The following is a 17,469-nucleotide window of genomic DNA, read 5'->3' as shown; positions in this document are numbered from 1 at the left end:
TGTCGATGCCAGTCTATATCTATTATAGTGTTATAATAATAATCAAATCTTTATTTTCTATTGGTACTGCGTAGTGTGTTTTTATTGTTGTCGTTGTACATACCCACAAATAATCGTTCAGTTATTCGAATCATCTGAAAAAAATTAAATACCAAGCAAAAAATTCGTCACCTACGGATATTATGCGTTGAGTTATTTACGGCTGCTGAAACGAAGTACTTATTTCGTTCTTTGGAAAACGAAAATAATATGTTAACAATCGTATCGAAAAATGGTTTTGCAAATAATTAATGCTCCTCGCCGCGCAGCTCACTCATATAGGCAGATTAACAACAATTTCGGTGATCGCGTAGTCTACAAGTCTGTTCTGCAATTTTTTCTTACTCAGAAAAATTGAAAACTTAATTTACTTTTGAATTTAATTTCTGTTCGATTTTCTAGTGCGAATCGAAAAAATATTTCGTCGTCGGCGAGTAAAAGAGGTGTATATTGCGTAATACTCTTTTTTGGAGTTTGTCGAAGTGGTTAATAAAAATACTGATGTATTTATTATTTTATTGTTTTTACATTTTCACGTCGTATTATTATTGTTATTATGTTGCACAGTGAAACATCCCCTAACGCATCTAAATATCGGACACGTTCAACTAGCAATGTGAACCTATAGGTTATGTATAGATAATGTTCAACTATAGTGTGGTAGTATGGTATACATATAGATATAATATAGAAGCTATACATAGGGTGCAGCCAAAATATCAAATACCTATTCCACAAATCCAAAGTTTCCAATCAAATATAATCCGTCTCATCACCAACGCTCTCCACCATAGTACTATGAACTAAACGATTACATATACTATACACATTGACCTACACATAGAGACCCACGATGGAAAAAATTGGCAAAAATACGCTACCAAAAATGTCACAACCTCTCAAACTCGTTTGTAGAAAATCTATCCTGTCATTAGAATTTCACTTATCGCAGTTATTTCACCATTAATGTACGTATATAGATTGTATGATTAAAAATTAAATAACTTCCAGTTGACTTTTTTTTGACAGAACAAACCACAAACGTTCCAGAAACTAAACCCTCTGAAAAGCGGACAACATTTCAGCGATGGCCCAGACTCTAGAGTGTCCGGTATTTAAAGGTTTCACTGCCTACATAATATTATACATAATATGGAGAAGAATAACGACAACGCACTTGCCAAAGTCCAAACGGTCTACTGATTACGACTCAGCGGCGTTTCACAGCCCTTGGCCGAAGGAGTGGGCATCGTCGTCATCTTCGTCGTCTTCTTCTTCTTCTCCTCCTTCTTCTCCGCCGTCGCAGTCGCATATCGCACAGCAACCACGCTTCTTATGTCGGCTACGAATTACTAAATGCATATTAATGTCTAATTCATTATAATTTAAGCGAGGAAACCGGCGGATGATTTTAAACCTACTCTAAAGCGATTATCAATAGTATAAAATATATTGTAATAGTTATAATAAACTGTTAGAAACTGCTCGAAAAAAAAAAAAAAAAAATTATAATAATATAACGGCTTCGCAGTGATAACGACTATATGATTGTAAGTATAAATTATCTTTGCGCGTTATAGTGCCGCCGTATATCGACGTAACAACTATACGGTGGCACAGACGACGGTGACATGACTCGCGTATTTGGAGCCGATGACATATTATTATGCGGTGTGTGTGTGTGTGTGTGTGTGTGTGGCCACGGAAAAGAGGTGCTGAATTATTGTTACAATGTGGAAATGGATTTCAATAGCACTGCGTACCTGTATAGGTAGTGATATACATATCGTGTATATAATATTATAGTTCTGTGAACTCGTACAGAGTGTTTCGCGCGGGTCGATCGTTAATTCCGCCGATTATTATACACCAATCCTGTTTATTGTATATCATGCAAATACCTGCAGCCGGTATTATATGCGTACCTACGTATTATAACTTCTGCGGAACTGCGAAATAAACGCACGAGCTCCACCGATATCGTTTTTCGGACGATCAATTTTTCCGTCATTTGATTTTTAAATTTTTCGTCCATCATTTCGTATAGACTATCGTTTTTATTTCTATATTAAAATAATACCTATATAGGCATACAATAATCGCACGAACTCATCAGATGGGGTGTACCCCTCGTTGGCCGATTGTAAATTCCACTGATTATACATTTTTTGCGCATGCAAATCCCAGCACCGGTGTACTGTAACTTTTGACCTGCAAAATAAACGCAAGAGCTCCGCCTGCATTGTTTTTGAATCGATCAATGTTTTTGTCATTTAATTTCAAATTGTTTAAGCAAAAACTAATTCTGATTATACAACGAAATACCGCACTTTCCTTCGTCATTTAAGACTACAATAGTTATTAATAACACGACGCGTTGAATACTTAAATGTCATAGACTATCATTTTTATTGCCATATTATGTATAGTTACATGAACTCGTACAGTGCGAGTTGCGTCGGTGGTTTGACGTCATGCCGCGATTTATCTAAATATTGTCTCGAAACGATTTAATATCCTTTAACAACTCTAAATTAACAAAATGCCATCGTTTTTTAAGTCTAATATAAAGTCAAATAATGATAAAATATAAAAACTATAATATAATGTTATAATCTATGATATTTTTAAAGTGTGATTTTACTCTAAGATAAGTCAAAAACAGAAGTAATAAAAAACATTTTTATTCACGATTTTACTTGAATTAGTTTTTTCAGTGTTGCGTGCGTGGGTCTAAGAGAGAAAATACTATATAGCGCTGAAATCCTCTTGAATTTTTAATTTTTCGATTATCACCACTATCATAGGTTGTGATGGTTCCACCCTAGTAGGTACAATAGGTACATATTATGTAAAGTTGAAGTATTGTTCCGGTTAAGCGTATATAGCGTAATACTGAAATTTTACCAACCCCATGCCAAATCTTAGTTAGATAATTAAATTATAATATTTTGGGTAAGAAGTTATAAGAGGTAAAATTGTCAAAATGTGTACAAAAATATAAGAAATATGCATAAAAAAAATAACTTTCGGAATTTTAAAAAAAATAAATACAAAACGAAATGAACACACGAACACGAAATAACGAGCATACGTCATGCTGCATGCGGTGGACTATAGTTTAGTTTAATTTTATTTTTGACCGTCGTGAAAGGAAAAATAATGTCGTTATACTAAGATAAGATAAAATTTGTTAGTGTCTTGATAATTATTATTCTATTTTATAATATTTCTATTTAAAGTATTATTCGATAATGGAAAAAATATACAAAGCAAATCATCAATTTTGAACTCATTTTTATCTCAACTAGTTATAAAATAATTAAAAATTTGCAATTTCGATAATCTCTTATCCTTAGTTTTTATTTTTCAATTTTGAATGTATATATTATAATATATTTGTACCTAAATATTATAACTGTGCATACAAATTTGGGTTTGATTATTCTTATAATATCTATGGTGCTTAATATATTATAATATTGTACAAACAAATTATTAAATTTGTGTTTTAATTAAGACTTTAATTTAAATTAATCATCTTACTGAAGTATTTTAATTGTTCAGCTATAATAATTTGTGAACTCGAAGATAATAATAATAAAAAAAAAAAACTATTCAACAATATATATGAAGTCAACATTAATTTAGTATCTACCGGTGGAGTTCATATTTGCTTTTGCTGGTCAAAAAAATGTAAGTACCGTTGGAATTTATATGTTGTAAATTCGACGCTAAATTCGAACTACCTACATGTGAATCGGTGGAATTTACACGTGCCTCTCGCACGTACGTGCCTACTTCTTACTGCAGACTGCTTATAATATTGACTTTTTTAAGGACTAATTATACTACCAGTTTAGTAAGAGATACTTTTTAATAGTATTTTTATGTTTTAAGTGTTTCTCCTAAAGTCCTAACGCTAGAACCGGATTTAATAAGTTTCACAACAACTGTGTATGATTAAAAATTAATTTATCTGTATTTGGTAATAACTATATTCATATAGAACGCTACATTGATACTGTAAAATTTAAGGATTTTTTTATGTGATTATATTGTACTAAGGTATATATGTGATTTACATAATATAAATTAATTGAAAAATATTGTTAATTTAGTTTTATTGTATATTTATGTATAGTTATTTTTAGTTTATTTTTTGTTCTGATGTCTGCTTACACCATAAGTATAGGCTATGTGAGTAGACCAACCTTGTAATATTGCAAGTAATTTCAATTGTATCAAACATTTTGTTGTTGGTAAATAAATATTATTATTATTTGAGCATGGATGCTTCTAGATATTAATTACTTTTAAAAGTATTAAAAATATGTTTTACCAAATGTTCAGTATAAAAAAATGTATTCGAGTATACAGATACTTAAAAATAGGTAAGTATTTATAGATATCTACTTATAATTAACAATTTCTCAAGAATGTGTAATATTATAAAAAATTGTTTGATAAGATCGCTTTCACAGGATTAGATATAAAAAAGTTATGTACAAATTTGTGTAAGTACTGAATGTTACGTTGAAACAAATATAGTAAAATTACGTACTACTTTAAAATTATCATAATTTAGTGTTGACAGTAATTATTTGATCCGTTAATACTATGTTTGTTTCATTAGCAACTGGACTCAAATATTGTAGTTACCTTAAAAAATAAGTCTGATAAGAATTAAAAAAAAAAATGGTACACATCTAATTATTTTTATTTATTTATTTTACATTATTATAGGGAAAAAAGCTTCAATATAAGTAAGACATAGTATGTAGGATAATAAATAATAAATTGGTCTTTGGCACATTGAAATAATCTTACATAAATATTATAATATATATATATATATCTAAATCTACTCAAGACAGCATAATTATTATTTAAGTCTTTTGTATAGGTACATTCTTACATTTAAAAAGTTATTCTAAGACGCTTAGGGACTACGGGACAGACCCCAAAGTTTTTGTTTGAAACTGAATTTATATTGGTTGGCATTGTAACTACAAAAATAACTATTTTCGATAAACCGATGTTAAAAATTGAATTGTTTTGTTTGTTTGTTTGTTTTTTAAGTAACTTACTAGAAGATTTCTTAAGTGTTAAACTAACGTAATGAAATATGTATGCACGTAATGTTATTCTATAAAAGTAATTATTAAAAATTGTGCACCCATCTCAAAATTTGGACTTGCTTACCGTATTATAAAAAATAATTCATTTGCGTAAACAAATTGTGATGATAACATAATATTATGACTATCTTTTTGAATTCATGAACACATCAAATTGACTTAAACATTTTAAAATTTGTATAATTATCTTAATATTAACGACTCTATATGGTAAAACGTGTACTGTCGAGGTGAACGATGTTCGCTCAACGCAATTCTTCTATGTTCGTTTTCTTCCAGCATCCGACCGGAAGTGCCAGCCGTATCGCTTCGATATTTTTCACATCGTTTGTCAATGTTTTGATATCCTCTTTTAGTTTATTGATTAACTGAGCCTGTAAAGAAAGTAATAAACAATCCAACCATCACAATGAAGTATAATTTATCTATACGCTGCGGTGGCGGTTATGAGACTCACTTGAGAAATCTTAGCACTATTGATAGCCGCAAGTTTCTTGTCCAACTCGGCGTTCAACAGCTCCTGTTCGGCCGATTCCAATCTGCTGCTGAGTAGACTCAGCTTGTCAGTATCTATTTTAAACAAACAGTTTAATAAAACATTTTACGATAACAGTTAAGTTTATGTTTGCTCCTCAACAAAATAAAACTTCTAAAACTATCAAAAAAAAAAATGATATTACATATTACTGAATTCATGACAATTATATTTTAACGGTTAAGTTACCACCAAAATATTAACAGTTGTATATTTTACATATATTAAATAATATAAATATTTAAATGATGATTTAAACGTAGTTTATAAATAAAATTACTATTTTCAAATAAAAGAAAGATTTACGGAACGAATAAAACTTCGATTAAAAATAAAGAAAAGTCGTACATTACTGCAAAATGTATTTCACTTACCACTGTCAGCCAGATCTAATAATTCTTTTGATATATTTTCGACATCTTGCAGTGCTTTGTCTACCATTTTTTTAGATTCAGATGCTGATGTCTTCGCTTGGCCGATTTTCGTTTTTGCCTAGAATTCACGTGATAATATACATAAAGTTGTTGTGGTAACGAGCATTTTATTAGCATAATATTTGATAGTCAACATAAACGATTAGATGTATAGCGATAGGTATAATTATAAAGACACTTACATCGTCAATGCTTTTTTGGTCCTCTTCGAATTGGGTTTCCGCGTCCTTCAAGCGTTCGGCGGTGTACCCGACTCGTTTTATCTGCCCCACACTTTCGTCGAATAACTTGTGAACTTCGGACGCCAAATTTTCCGCAGCTTTCTTTATTTTCTTCGAATCCTATATGGACCGAAAAAAAATCGAATTTAATATATCGGACACGGAAACAGTTTTATCACGTCTTCACACCTCTGATGCTTGATCAGCGTATGTTTGTTGTGCTTCTTTGGCGGTGTCCCTGGCATGTATGGCACTCAGTTCGGCTCCAGCTAATGCTTGTTGGGCACGTAAAGTCTTATCGTTGGCCTCTTCTATCAACTGTCTAATTTGTGAAACCTGCCCTAAGGCCTCGGTCGCATTTTTTTTGCTATCTTGCACCTGCTTATCGAATGCTACAATGGAAAATTAGACCGAATTAATGATTAACCGTTTCGACAACGCGTGTTTCGCAATATCACACCCTTACCTTGCAATGTGCTCAGTGTTTGTTGAGCTTCTTCCAAAATCTTTACACCTAATTTAACCGCTTGGTCGGCTTTTTCATAAGAAGCATTTGCTTGTGCCAAATAGTTTTCCCTGGTTCGTTGCTGCTGCTCGCCTTGAGCTAATGTAATCTCAGATTGTTGTAACTCATCGGCTACTTCCTTAATGAGGTTACTAATGTTTAGGTCAGTTGCTTGCATTTTTAATTCATTCTTGATTTGTTCGGACTAGAAAACAGATTGTTTTTAAAAAATACGTTCAAATGTTAGGTTTGTATATTATTTTTTAACGATATTTTTAATAACAGCATATCTATCTTACCTCTGCGTTTAAATTGGAAATATTTTCCTTCAACACTGCGACATTGACATCTGGTAAGTTTATAGCGTAAATATCTCGATATATTGACAATGAGTCATTATTGACCATAGTCACCAATTCTTGTGCTTCGTTTGCTGAGGTAATGATTGTATTCAATTTATCCTTTACATAGTTGACCTCCGTATCCAAAGATTTTAATTCTTCACTATAAGTATTTATAAATACATTAACATTTTACCATAGTGCATTCAATTATGTGAAATATGTATAATATAGGTACACGTTTATATAACTAATTGAAAAGTGGTCGTGTGCAATTGCAACGAAATTTTCGTCACTAAAGTCACCCTTCGTTTTTAGACAGTGAGAGAGTGACGGGGGTGCGTTTCAGCTAACCGACACTTGAAAGCAGACAAAACTGTAAAAATGATTAAACACTAAATTATTATACCTGATATTTTTCTGTTGATTAACTGCGTCTCTGGTAATGTTATATGCTTCAAGTGATACATGCCTTGCTTTTTCCGCAGTAACTCTCATTTTTTCCATGTCTTCCTCTTTTCTACAAGTAACAATACGAATACAAAAAATATAATCCATGCAATATAAAGCGTTGCCGAGTGTAATATAAAATACGAGTACTACTTACGACGCTAAAAACATTCGCGCTTCCCTGGCAATCTCAGACATTTGGTCGCTCTGTTGTCCAAGTTCGTTACTTTTTGTAACCGCCTTGAGAAGCGACGAGGCTCCTTCGGTTTCAATGTACTCCAACGCTCTTTTCAACGTGTTTGCTGATTTGTCGTTCATTTTTTCAATATTCATGATGTTATTTTCAGCCTCTAAAGATTTTTCTTCGGCTGTAGTAGTCCAGCTTCCTGTTTGGGCCATTAGATCTTGAATTTCCTTTATTTGGCTCTGAAGAGACTCTAATTTGTCACTCGTTGGGATGTTACCTATAAAACACACGTATACATTAAACATATAATAATTAGGGCTATGATATTAGGAATTCCCCGTTCATAGATAAAAACATAATAATAATAATAAGAAACATGTTTTGCACATACCACCGGTAGCAAATTTGGCATTCTTTTCCAGCTCGTCGACTTGCGACTGAACTTCCTTCAGTTTTTGTTCGAAATCATCGTCGATTACTACAGTTGGGTTGTTATTAATGTTTTTTAATACGTCTTCCAGTTTTCTTAAGTTTTCACGGTGTGTTGCAACGGCATCTTGAACCAAGTTATAACAGGCTGGACAGTTCACACAACCTCTCTGCCGGTCGTATTTGTTTTCTTTACACTGATCGCAACGTCTTCCTTCCACATTTTCCAAACACTAAATAAACAAAAAATATTTTAATGTTTTTTTTAAATAAGAAAATGTATGACAAAAAAAAAATAAATATATAGGTAATTTTAAAACGCTTAAATCTATATAACAAAAAAAATACTTGAGTTGGTATTTTAATTAAAAGTACTACACTCAATTATTTTTTACAACACTGATTATAATACTATAGGTTGCTGGTACTGTACTATTGTACAATATGTATTTTAATATATTTGTACGAATATGACATTAAACTCACCGGACACTGCCCGTTCGCATCACACTGCAAAGACACGGCACCTATGGTATCGCAAGCACACGATTTACACCCCTCGACTGAAAATCCGTAGTGGTATGGTTCGCACGCATCACATTTCTTGCCGGTTATGCCCGGACGACAAATACATTGACCGGTGTTGGTGTCACAAGTGTTGTTGACGGAACCCACGGAATCGCAATCACACGACTGACAGCCCTACATAATATAATTAAATTTATTGATTATAATATTATTTGTTAATCATTGCCATATTATTATTAAAATAGGTATATGGACTGCACACCCCACAGTGCCATTTTATAGGTTCTTCCAAGTGCCAACTTTGTTAGAATGAGATATTTAATAAATACATGTATATAAATTACCTATATTAAACTCCTTAAAGATAGTAAGTATCGAATTCCCTTAAATTTCTTACAGATTCGCGCTATTGACTTGTACAGGTGGACTTAGTTATAAGCCATATATTTTTTCAACAATGTTGAACCCCTGTCTCTCTGTCTCTCTCTCTCTCTGATATTTCTGCATTTATTTCTAGGTTTATTCTATGACAATAATTGGAGATACGGGAAAAAATAGTGTTTGAAAATTCCCCTGCAAATAAACGGTTTTTTATACGATTTGTTATCGCAACTTACGTCTCCGCTGGCTATGTTAAAGTGACCGACTTCGCATTGGTCGCAGTTTACTCCAGTCACGTGTGGTTTACACTGGCACTGACCGGTCAACTGATCGCATGCCAACGGTCCGAATCCCGTCTCGGTGGTGCCGAGATGGAAACAATCACAAGGTTTGCAATCTCCTTTTTCGGGAGCAAGAGCGTCCCCGAAGTATCCTGAAAACAACGGTAGCAACAAATTTAATAATTTTGTGTCAAAAAAATATTTTTAATGCATGTTTGGTCAGTTTTTAAAGCATAAGCAGTAAGTACACTGTTTTTCAACAGTGTTTTAGACCATTATTTGTATATAGCCCTGATTGCCATATTTATCAATCAGTAGAATGTTTATCACATATCATAAAGTATAATATTAATATACAATATAAGGTATTGTACGTGTAACCACTTACCAGGTAGACATTGGTCGCACTGCGCTCCACCTGTGTTGTAGATACATTTCAGACAATCTCCGGTCGTCCGATTGCAGTTACCAATTCCGTTCGGATCGACATTCGAATTGCAGTCACACGATTTGCAAATGCTGATCGGTCCGGTCTTCCCGGTCGGGTCTCCGAAGTATCCATCACTGCAGATGTCGCATCTGGGGCCTACAGAAAACCGTGACAGTTAAAATCCCGAAAGACGTGAACGACGCCAAGCGTTCGTCGTGGCTTCCCGCGTGCTTACCTCCGTATCCCTTGGGACATTCCAAACAAATGACCGTGTCCTCTCCGATCAAAACGCAACTTCCCTGGTTGGGGCACGGACACAGTTTACAGTCGAGCGCGGTGCCCTGCATAGCGTTACCGTAGTATCCTTTTGCGCACCTGTCGCAATTCTCGCCAGCCGTGTTGTGCTGACAAATGCACCTACCTGCGAATAAATCATTTCGAACGTTTCATTAATATTAATTATTATTTTAATACGATGTTTGTTCGCGAATCATATAAATATGCAGTTCGGTAAAATAAGACGCGAGCGCATGCATACGATTGTAGTAATACTTATAGTATGGCTAAAGGCATTGTAAAAGTAACATTTTAAAATAATGTAAAAGTACACACCGATACACATACTTATCAGTTATTTTGAAGAGTATTTGAATATACTGGCCACATGGGTAAAGGTATTTTAAAGGTATTTACTGGGTGTTTGTAGATGATTTTGAATAATTAAAAAATAATATACATTTAATACGTTTTTTTTAACTTTATAAAAGTTTTAATTCTCCACCCTGTAAATTCATACTATACTAACGATATACAAATACGAATAAAACTTCTGGCAAACTTGCATGTAAATTGTATTTTTTTAATTCAAACACGCGCGTTCATTACTCGATTTTTTTTTTGAAAATTTTAGTATAATATTATAAATAATAAAAAGTATTTAAATTTAAAATATAGACGCTATTGAGAACGTATTTAAAATACGTACTATTACCCACTATACGAGTACCTATGCCATACAAGACCGTAGTTAGGTATGTGTGCCTATACAAATCATGTTTATAAATTAAAAGTCATGATGATGATGATACAGAGGTATATGAAATAATATAAAATCGTCGTTACCTGTGTCCGCGTCGCAGATGGAGGCATGACCGTGACAGTTACACGGGACGCACGGCGAGAAAGGACCACCGCTGGTTGGCTCGTGTCGAGAACCAGGTGCGCACGACTCGCAGAATTGTCCGATGTATCCTTCGGGACAAGTGCACATCTCCACCCAGTTGGCCGGCAATCCGGGAGCACCGCGCCGGGCCGTCTGAAGCGAAACGTCGTCCAGGAATCCGACACCTGTCCGAAAACCGTAATTGAATAATAATAATAATATCATAGTATTATAATGTTTACACTTTCAAGGTGATTCACAAGAACGTGCGCTCGCCCCCGTTTTTTTTTTTTCGTTCGACAATGAATATATTATTGTTATATTCAAATTCTGATTTTTGGTATTTTTAAACATACTTAATGAGACCATATTATCGTTTTGAAACTAGGTATTGAGATGATTTCATTACTACTCGAGGATTGCAATTCTGTAGCGATATAGTTTTCTGTTTTTACACTGAGAACCCACTCCCTTCCCTTTTTTAACTGTACATTGTTTAGTGGAAAATTTTTGATGTACCCAATTCAAAATTCAAACGAATAGTTTTTCGGTTATTAGAATATTTATACTTAGTATAATAGTCGTTGAAAATGGTTTTACAAAAATACGAAATAGATAGATCTAGTATTTATTATAATTGGACCATTTTTACAAATTATAAATGTTGATACATAGATTATATGTAGATTAATATTCATTGATAACATTTTGAAATCATCAAATTGTTCGTATCGTCTCCCGAACCCATTATCATATTATGGACCTATCATCATTAGTATACAAATAGTTAAACAATTCAAAAACTACCCGTTTGAATTTTGATTTTGATACGTCTAAGGTTTTTAGAAAAATCATCTGCTAACTTATTTACTAACTATATTAAATTATATTAAAATGGAGGTTAGGTTAGTATGTTGGTAAGTTAATGTATCTCCGTTCACTACAGGACACTCCTTATAAGTAGTACAAAAAATCTCAAGTATTTTAAAATATTGTTTTTTAGTACCAATATAACCTATTTAAAAATGTCAAAACTAAGACTTTGAATAACTGCACTGTCGAAGAAAAAAATGGGCGAGCGTGCTTGGCGAATCCCCTGAATACTTTACGCAAATCGCGTGTTGTACGAGTGTGTTTTGCTCGTCAGACGTGTACGTACCTCTGTCGGAATATGTTCCTCGTATTTTGATGGCCGTCAGATTCGATAATACGCTGAAGAAATCGCGAGCAGACAGCCTGGGTTGCCAGCCGTAGTCCGGGTTCTCGTGTAAGCGGAATTTGTACATTTTTGGCTATACGGAGGAGGAATAAAAAACAAAACCTTTAGAATGATAATTTGCTGTGGATCAATTTGTTGCCGATCAACACTGGTTGTCGTGATGCCGGTTTAAAATATCGTGGATTATCAATAGTCGCGCTTAAAATAACCTTTCGTATACCGATTGCGCGCTCGGTCATTTTCAGGGTCGACAGACCAATATAAATTGCACTAAATAATAGCCATGAGTCATTTGATTTATTGTATTCAGTACAGCTTTAGTTACTTAACTCAGATAAATTTAAAATGTGCGACAGCGAAAACTTGTTATAAAAATAATAAAAATAAATGATAACATCTATAATAGGTTACATGTAGGGTATCACTCAAATTCATATTTATGCTTGTTATTAATGACGTTTTATAAAAGTCCCGATACTGCTGTTGGATAGGTATTAATAATATAAAAAATGCAAGAATATTATTTATTTTCGAAATCCAAAAGTATTTCACCATAGTCACTTGGTAATCAATTGAGAGCAATACAATGCGAGTTTTTAATTTTCAATTAATTAACAACACGTACAGGTAGTTTATGTACATCTACACAATGTATCGGAGAATAATTCAACGTCGATGGAATTGCAGGAACAAAACACATTTTTTACGCCTCAAGGTGAAACTAAAAAGTAAGCGGCGGTGCTATTACACCGAGCGTAAAATATAAGCAGCGAAATCGGTACACTGGTCCTAAGATAGGTACATGTTACTTCGGAACAAGCGTAAATACGCAAAAATATATTATAACGACTGACAAGACGTTTACCGTGTCGGAAGGCAATGTGTTTCCTTGTCCGAATATCGCTTGGGTGACGCGAAGACCGGCACCGCCCTCCAGAATGATGTCGTTGATGGTCGGGTCGGGACTATTTTCGCCGATGCTCAGTTTGAAGGTCAAGTCGTGATTGTAACTGGAACGCTGGTCCCCGAGGAACTTGTCTGCAGTTGTATAACATATTTGCGACATTATAGCACAGTGAGCATAATATTAAAGCCAACAGGCACGTGCCCTTTTAATAACCGTCGACCACTCACCCGGTGCCAATAAGTATACGGCGTCCTTCGACGGCGAGGAAATCTCCAACGACTGTTTGAACGGACTGTGGACCGGCAACACCGTTCTGCCGAAGACGTCCGAACCGTTCCATCGCTCGTTGCCCCGGACGAATACGCTCTCGACGGAAACTTAAAACACGTGTAAATATGCAGATGACGTGTTGTACATAGGTATAGACGCGCGCGCAAACATCAAAACGCAACATTTAATTGCGCTTAGGGCGTATATGGTGCATAATAGACGATAAAAAAATAATAATAAATAAAACAATAAAGTATAATACGCTATAGGTACCTCTTGAATAACCCGAAGCGGACTGGCACACCGAAGAATGTCCATAGCAGAAACAAGGGGTACAACCGAATAAATTGTCCTCGTCCAAGTTGAAGAAACCCGGTTTACATCTGTGCAATAAAATAACGATATATTTTATCAATTGAAAAAAAAATGAATAAATATTACACGCATATCCAAACGTGTAATTCTGTTTTATTGTTTTCCGCACTATAGCTGGTAGTCGATAAATCAAAAGAGTAATATTTTTTTTTATTATAAAATACAATTCAATCACGTCATAACAACAATATTATTATATGTTATTGAATACGATCGACACGTGACTTATGCATTTTCGATATTCCGTGATTGCAGTGGTAAATAATTAGTCTACGAGGGAGCACATTTTTTCAGGCTAATCTAAAATCTTAGTGTTCTATTATTATAGGGTCAAAGAATCGTGAAAAGCGCACAAAAATCAATCGAATTGAAAACAATAATGGCAATCATATTGTTATAATAATATTATTACTGATGGGTATTTTTTAATCTTGTAACGAACAGATGTGTCGGAAGACAGGTGTGTTGTACTCACTTGTTGCATTGAATGCCCTCGACGTTCTCCTTGCAAATGCAATTTCCGTTTTCGGCCTCGCACCTCGGCTCGTTGTCCAGACTACCGGCCACGATACATCCGCACGGTTTGCATCCGGTTGGCCCGAAATCGAAATGGTTCTCGGCGCACCGGTCGCATTTGTCGCCGGCCACGCCCGCACGACATTGGCACTTGCCTTCGGAGTTACACTGCAAGCTCCGCGACCCTGCAAGGTAGCGAATCGCCGGTGAGTAAAAAACCAAACAAAAATGATAGGTACTCGAGGAAGACCGCAAAACGTTTCACACCGTTCGGGAGAACCGTAAAACGTCCGTCGGTCGTCGCACTCTACACTCACCGACGTCGTTGCACTCGCACGGCGAACAGTGCGTGTCGCCCTTCCTCTGGTAGTAGTTCTCCCTGCACCGCTCGCAGTTCGCCCCGTCCCGGTTCCCGGCGCAGTCTAGACAGTGTCCTCCGTGTCCGGTCCGGTCGTACAGCTCTTTGTCGAAGAAGCACCGATGAGAAAACTCGTTGCAATTGCATTCTGAAAACGGTACGGAAAAAAACCGGTGAATTATTATTATTGATACACTTTTATCGGGGCTTCGTATATGAATTTTCAAACCACGCACAATGATTGTGGTGGGGGGGGGTCGATGGAGGAGGGTCGCAAGAGTATGTCAAAGGCCGATGCTCGTATGTTCCCGAGAATAGAGGACTCATAAACAAAATAATAAGCCCCGAATAATACGTTTACGCGTAATAGTCAATAGAACATATGATTTTTGAAATCCGAACTTACGATTTTATAATCAACCAGAAAAGCAATTTTAAAATAAATTTTACATTTGTTAAGAATACTGCCAAATGCCAATCGTTAGTTTTCGATTAAAAATTACTATGGTGTATACACATTTTACGCCACAATCACTTTCTAATTACAATAATACGAAATAATATAGTATTCTTAGTCGTGTAGTAATTATAAATAACAAATGGTCAACATTGAGAGAAAACATTTTTTTAAATTTTGAGTTTATTTTAGGTTTTGTCACAAAGACACGTCATTATATTGCCTTATACATATTTCATACTTCATGGCACACCGTGAAATCGTTTGGCCTTAAAAAGCATATTTAAGTTAATGACGATTTTTATTAAGTATAATAAATTCTAATGCATGTATAAAAATATAATATCGATGGTCCGACATGTTTCGAGACACCCTTGGACCTACCTATACCACGAAACATTGTTTGCTAGATTATGAAATGTTGAAATCTCAAGACGATGATTATTAAAGAGAGAAAAAAAACAATAATCTACCATGGCTGTTATAGCGAATGGGGAAAAACCCCGTCGGAATGGAGAGAAATAAAACGAAATCGGTCGGCGTTTTAAATTTTACAAAAAGGATGATGACTACCGTAATGCGCCAGTCGTAAATATAAACCAGTTCTGGGTGGTAATGTCAACCAGATTCGCAAACTATTTAACAGCGCGTATAGGGATATATCATTTGTATATACATATAATATGATACATATAAATATATAATACCAAACTACAAATATTCGGCTCGATGTATATGGAATATAAAATGTTCGTGTGGGAACGAGAACGAAAATGGTTTTTTTTTTAAACCCATGTGCTGTAGAAAACGATAAAGTAGACGAAAAAAATAATTAAGTCTCAAAATTAGAATATTAACATTGAATTGTTATTATCAGAATGTTAAATTATGTTTTATGTTATGTCGACTATATTATGATTATAGTATGATTATATTATCCTATTATGGCACAATAATATTATAGTTAGTAATTTAGTAATTACATATGGGTACAATAATTCAAAACGTTGATAAAATAATTTACAAAAACTTGACATATTATTATATTATTATTTATACTATTTTGTAATATTATGTTGATCATTAAATTTATTAATACATTGATACTTTTACATTTCGATTTTAATATTTAGATAATCGGTACCTGGTTTATTGTTTTGTAGATTATTCATATACAAATATTAAATTTACATTAGGTGTATGTGCATAAATTGTCCATGACACAAACTTGGATAATGGATAATGGAATTATGATAATGGAAGACGTAGGTAAGGATGAGCATATAATTAACTTAAAGATTGTTTATGTATACGGTATACGTAACTATATAAAATTCACTCAGTGTATAAATTTGCATCTACATTGCACCCAGTGCGTTAACGATATGGTGCTCAGTCGGGAATACCATAAAAAGTCGACCCGATAAAAAATTATAGGTACATCATGTTGGGTACATAAACGGTTTCACTAATTAGTAACCAATTCGTAATTTAAGTATAACCACCCAACGACCCAAGATCAGTTTTTCACTTGATGGTGCCTTGGTGGTTATACTTGAATTTTAAATTCCAAATTAATGCTTTAAAATTATTAAGTGTAGTTTTATATATTTTAATCGCATATAATACAATCAATTGAATGTGTTTTGTAAACTTCACTACCCTACTAATTACTATCTAGTGATATCGTTTACGTGTTAACATTTTAAGTTAGTATAGTGCCAAGGTACAACAATAAAAAATTATAATTTCGCCATCACCCGACCTCCCCCCCCCTAAATCTCTTCTGGATAAATTCGTCATTTACAACACAAAACTATAGCTGATTTTCTATTGTACCTACTACAACGCGACCAGAAGACAATATTTTGTATGCATTGCTACATATTTCGTGATTTTTGTCTATTGCGTTTTTAATTTCTAGGTAAGTGTTACTTTGAGCGAATAAATCTTGGACAACATACCTAATAACAAGCCCGTAGTTTTTGAAATACCAACGCGATCGCGATTGGTCGCCTGCCAATTAGTGACTTTTATCGGGCTAATAGGTGCGAAAAAAAGCGATATTCCGTTTGCTAATGATCCGCGTGTAACGTGACCATATATTGTATTATTATATATATATATACGACAATCGGCGTCATTAACTTTCACACGGTCGCCCGTCGCGCAACGCACAACAAATGCACACAGTATCTTCTTTTATATATTTCACTGCTATTATTATTATTATTATTGTTTCGACTGGTAACTACACTACGAACGTACACGACGCGCCACGACACCGTTACAGGAGAAAAAAA

The 17,469-nt window shown here is 34.3% G+C and overlaps 1 protein-coding gene across 2 annotated transcripts in view; it reads right to left on the bottom strand.

The window, feature by feature from the left end:
* Nucleotides 1-4,747: 4,747 nt before the first annotated feature.
* LOC132944449 (laminin subunit gamma-1) overlaps nucleotides 4,748-17,469 on the bottom strand; it is a 56,519-nt gene continuing 43,797 nt past the window's right edge. For both annotated transcript variants that reach the window (XM_061013792.1, XM_061013793.1), the window contains 21 exons: nucleotides 14,669-14,857; nucleotides 14,311-14,536; nucleotides 13,734-13,843; nucleotides 13,418-13,567; nucleotides 13,149-13,321; nucleotides 12,224-12,356; nucleotides 11,025-11,249; nucleotides 10,138-10,323; nucleotides 9,861-10,058; nucleotides 9,428-9,624; nucleotides 8,769-8,984; nucleotides 8,245-8,515; nucleotides 7,824-8,130; nucleotides 7,626-7,736; nucleotides 7,175-7,379; nucleotides 6,837-7,080; nucleotides 6,560-6,762; nucleotides 6,332-6,490; nucleotides 6,090-6,207; nucleotides 5,638-5,750; nucleotides 4,748-5,554 (listed from right to left, as the gene is read on the bottom strand). In XM_061013792.1, the coding sequence (XP_060869775.1) occupies nucleotides 5,426-5,554; nucleotides 5,638-5,750; nucleotides 6,090-6,207; nucleotides 6,332-6,490; nucleotides 6,560-6,762; nucleotides 6,837-7,080; nucleotides 7,175-7,379; nucleotides 7,626-7,736; nucleotides 7,824-8,130; nucleotides 8,245-8,515; nucleotides 8,769-8,984; nucleotides 9,428-9,624; nucleotides 9,861-10,058; nucleotides 10,138-10,323; nucleotides 11,025-11,249; nucleotides 12,224-12,356; nucleotides 13,149-13,321; nucleotides 13,418-13,567; nucleotides 13,734-13,843; nucleotides 14,311-14,536; nucleotides 14,669-14,857 (3,863 nt within the window). In that variant the 3' untranslated portion in view covers nucleotides 4,748-5,425. The remainder of the gene's footprint in view (nucleotides 5,555-5,637; nucleotides 5,751-6,089; nucleotides 6,208-6,331; nucleotides 6,491-6,559; nucleotides 6,763-6,836; nucleotides 7,081-7,174; nucleotides 7,380-7,625; nucleotides 7,737-7,823; nucleotides 8,131-8,244; nucleotides 8,516-8,768; nucleotides 8,985-9,427; nucleotides 9,625-9,860; nucleotides 10,059-10,137; nucleotides 10,324-11,024; nucleotides 11,250-12,223; nucleotides 12,357-13,148; nucleotides 13,322-13,417; nucleotides 13,568-13,733; nucleotides 13,844-14,310; nucleotides 14,537-14,668; nucleotides 14,858-17,469) is intronic.

The sequence above is a fragment of the Metopolophium dirhodum genome, chromosome 5, assembly GCF_019925205.1.
Source record: "Metopolophium dirhodum isolate CAU chromosome 5, ASM1992520v1, whole genome shotgun sequence".
Classification (NCBI taxonomy): Eukaryota; Metazoa; Arthropoda; class Insecta; order Hemiptera; family Aphididae; genus Metopolophium; species Metopolophium dirhodum.
This window is presented reverse-complemented; position numbering and strand designations above follow the sequence as displayed.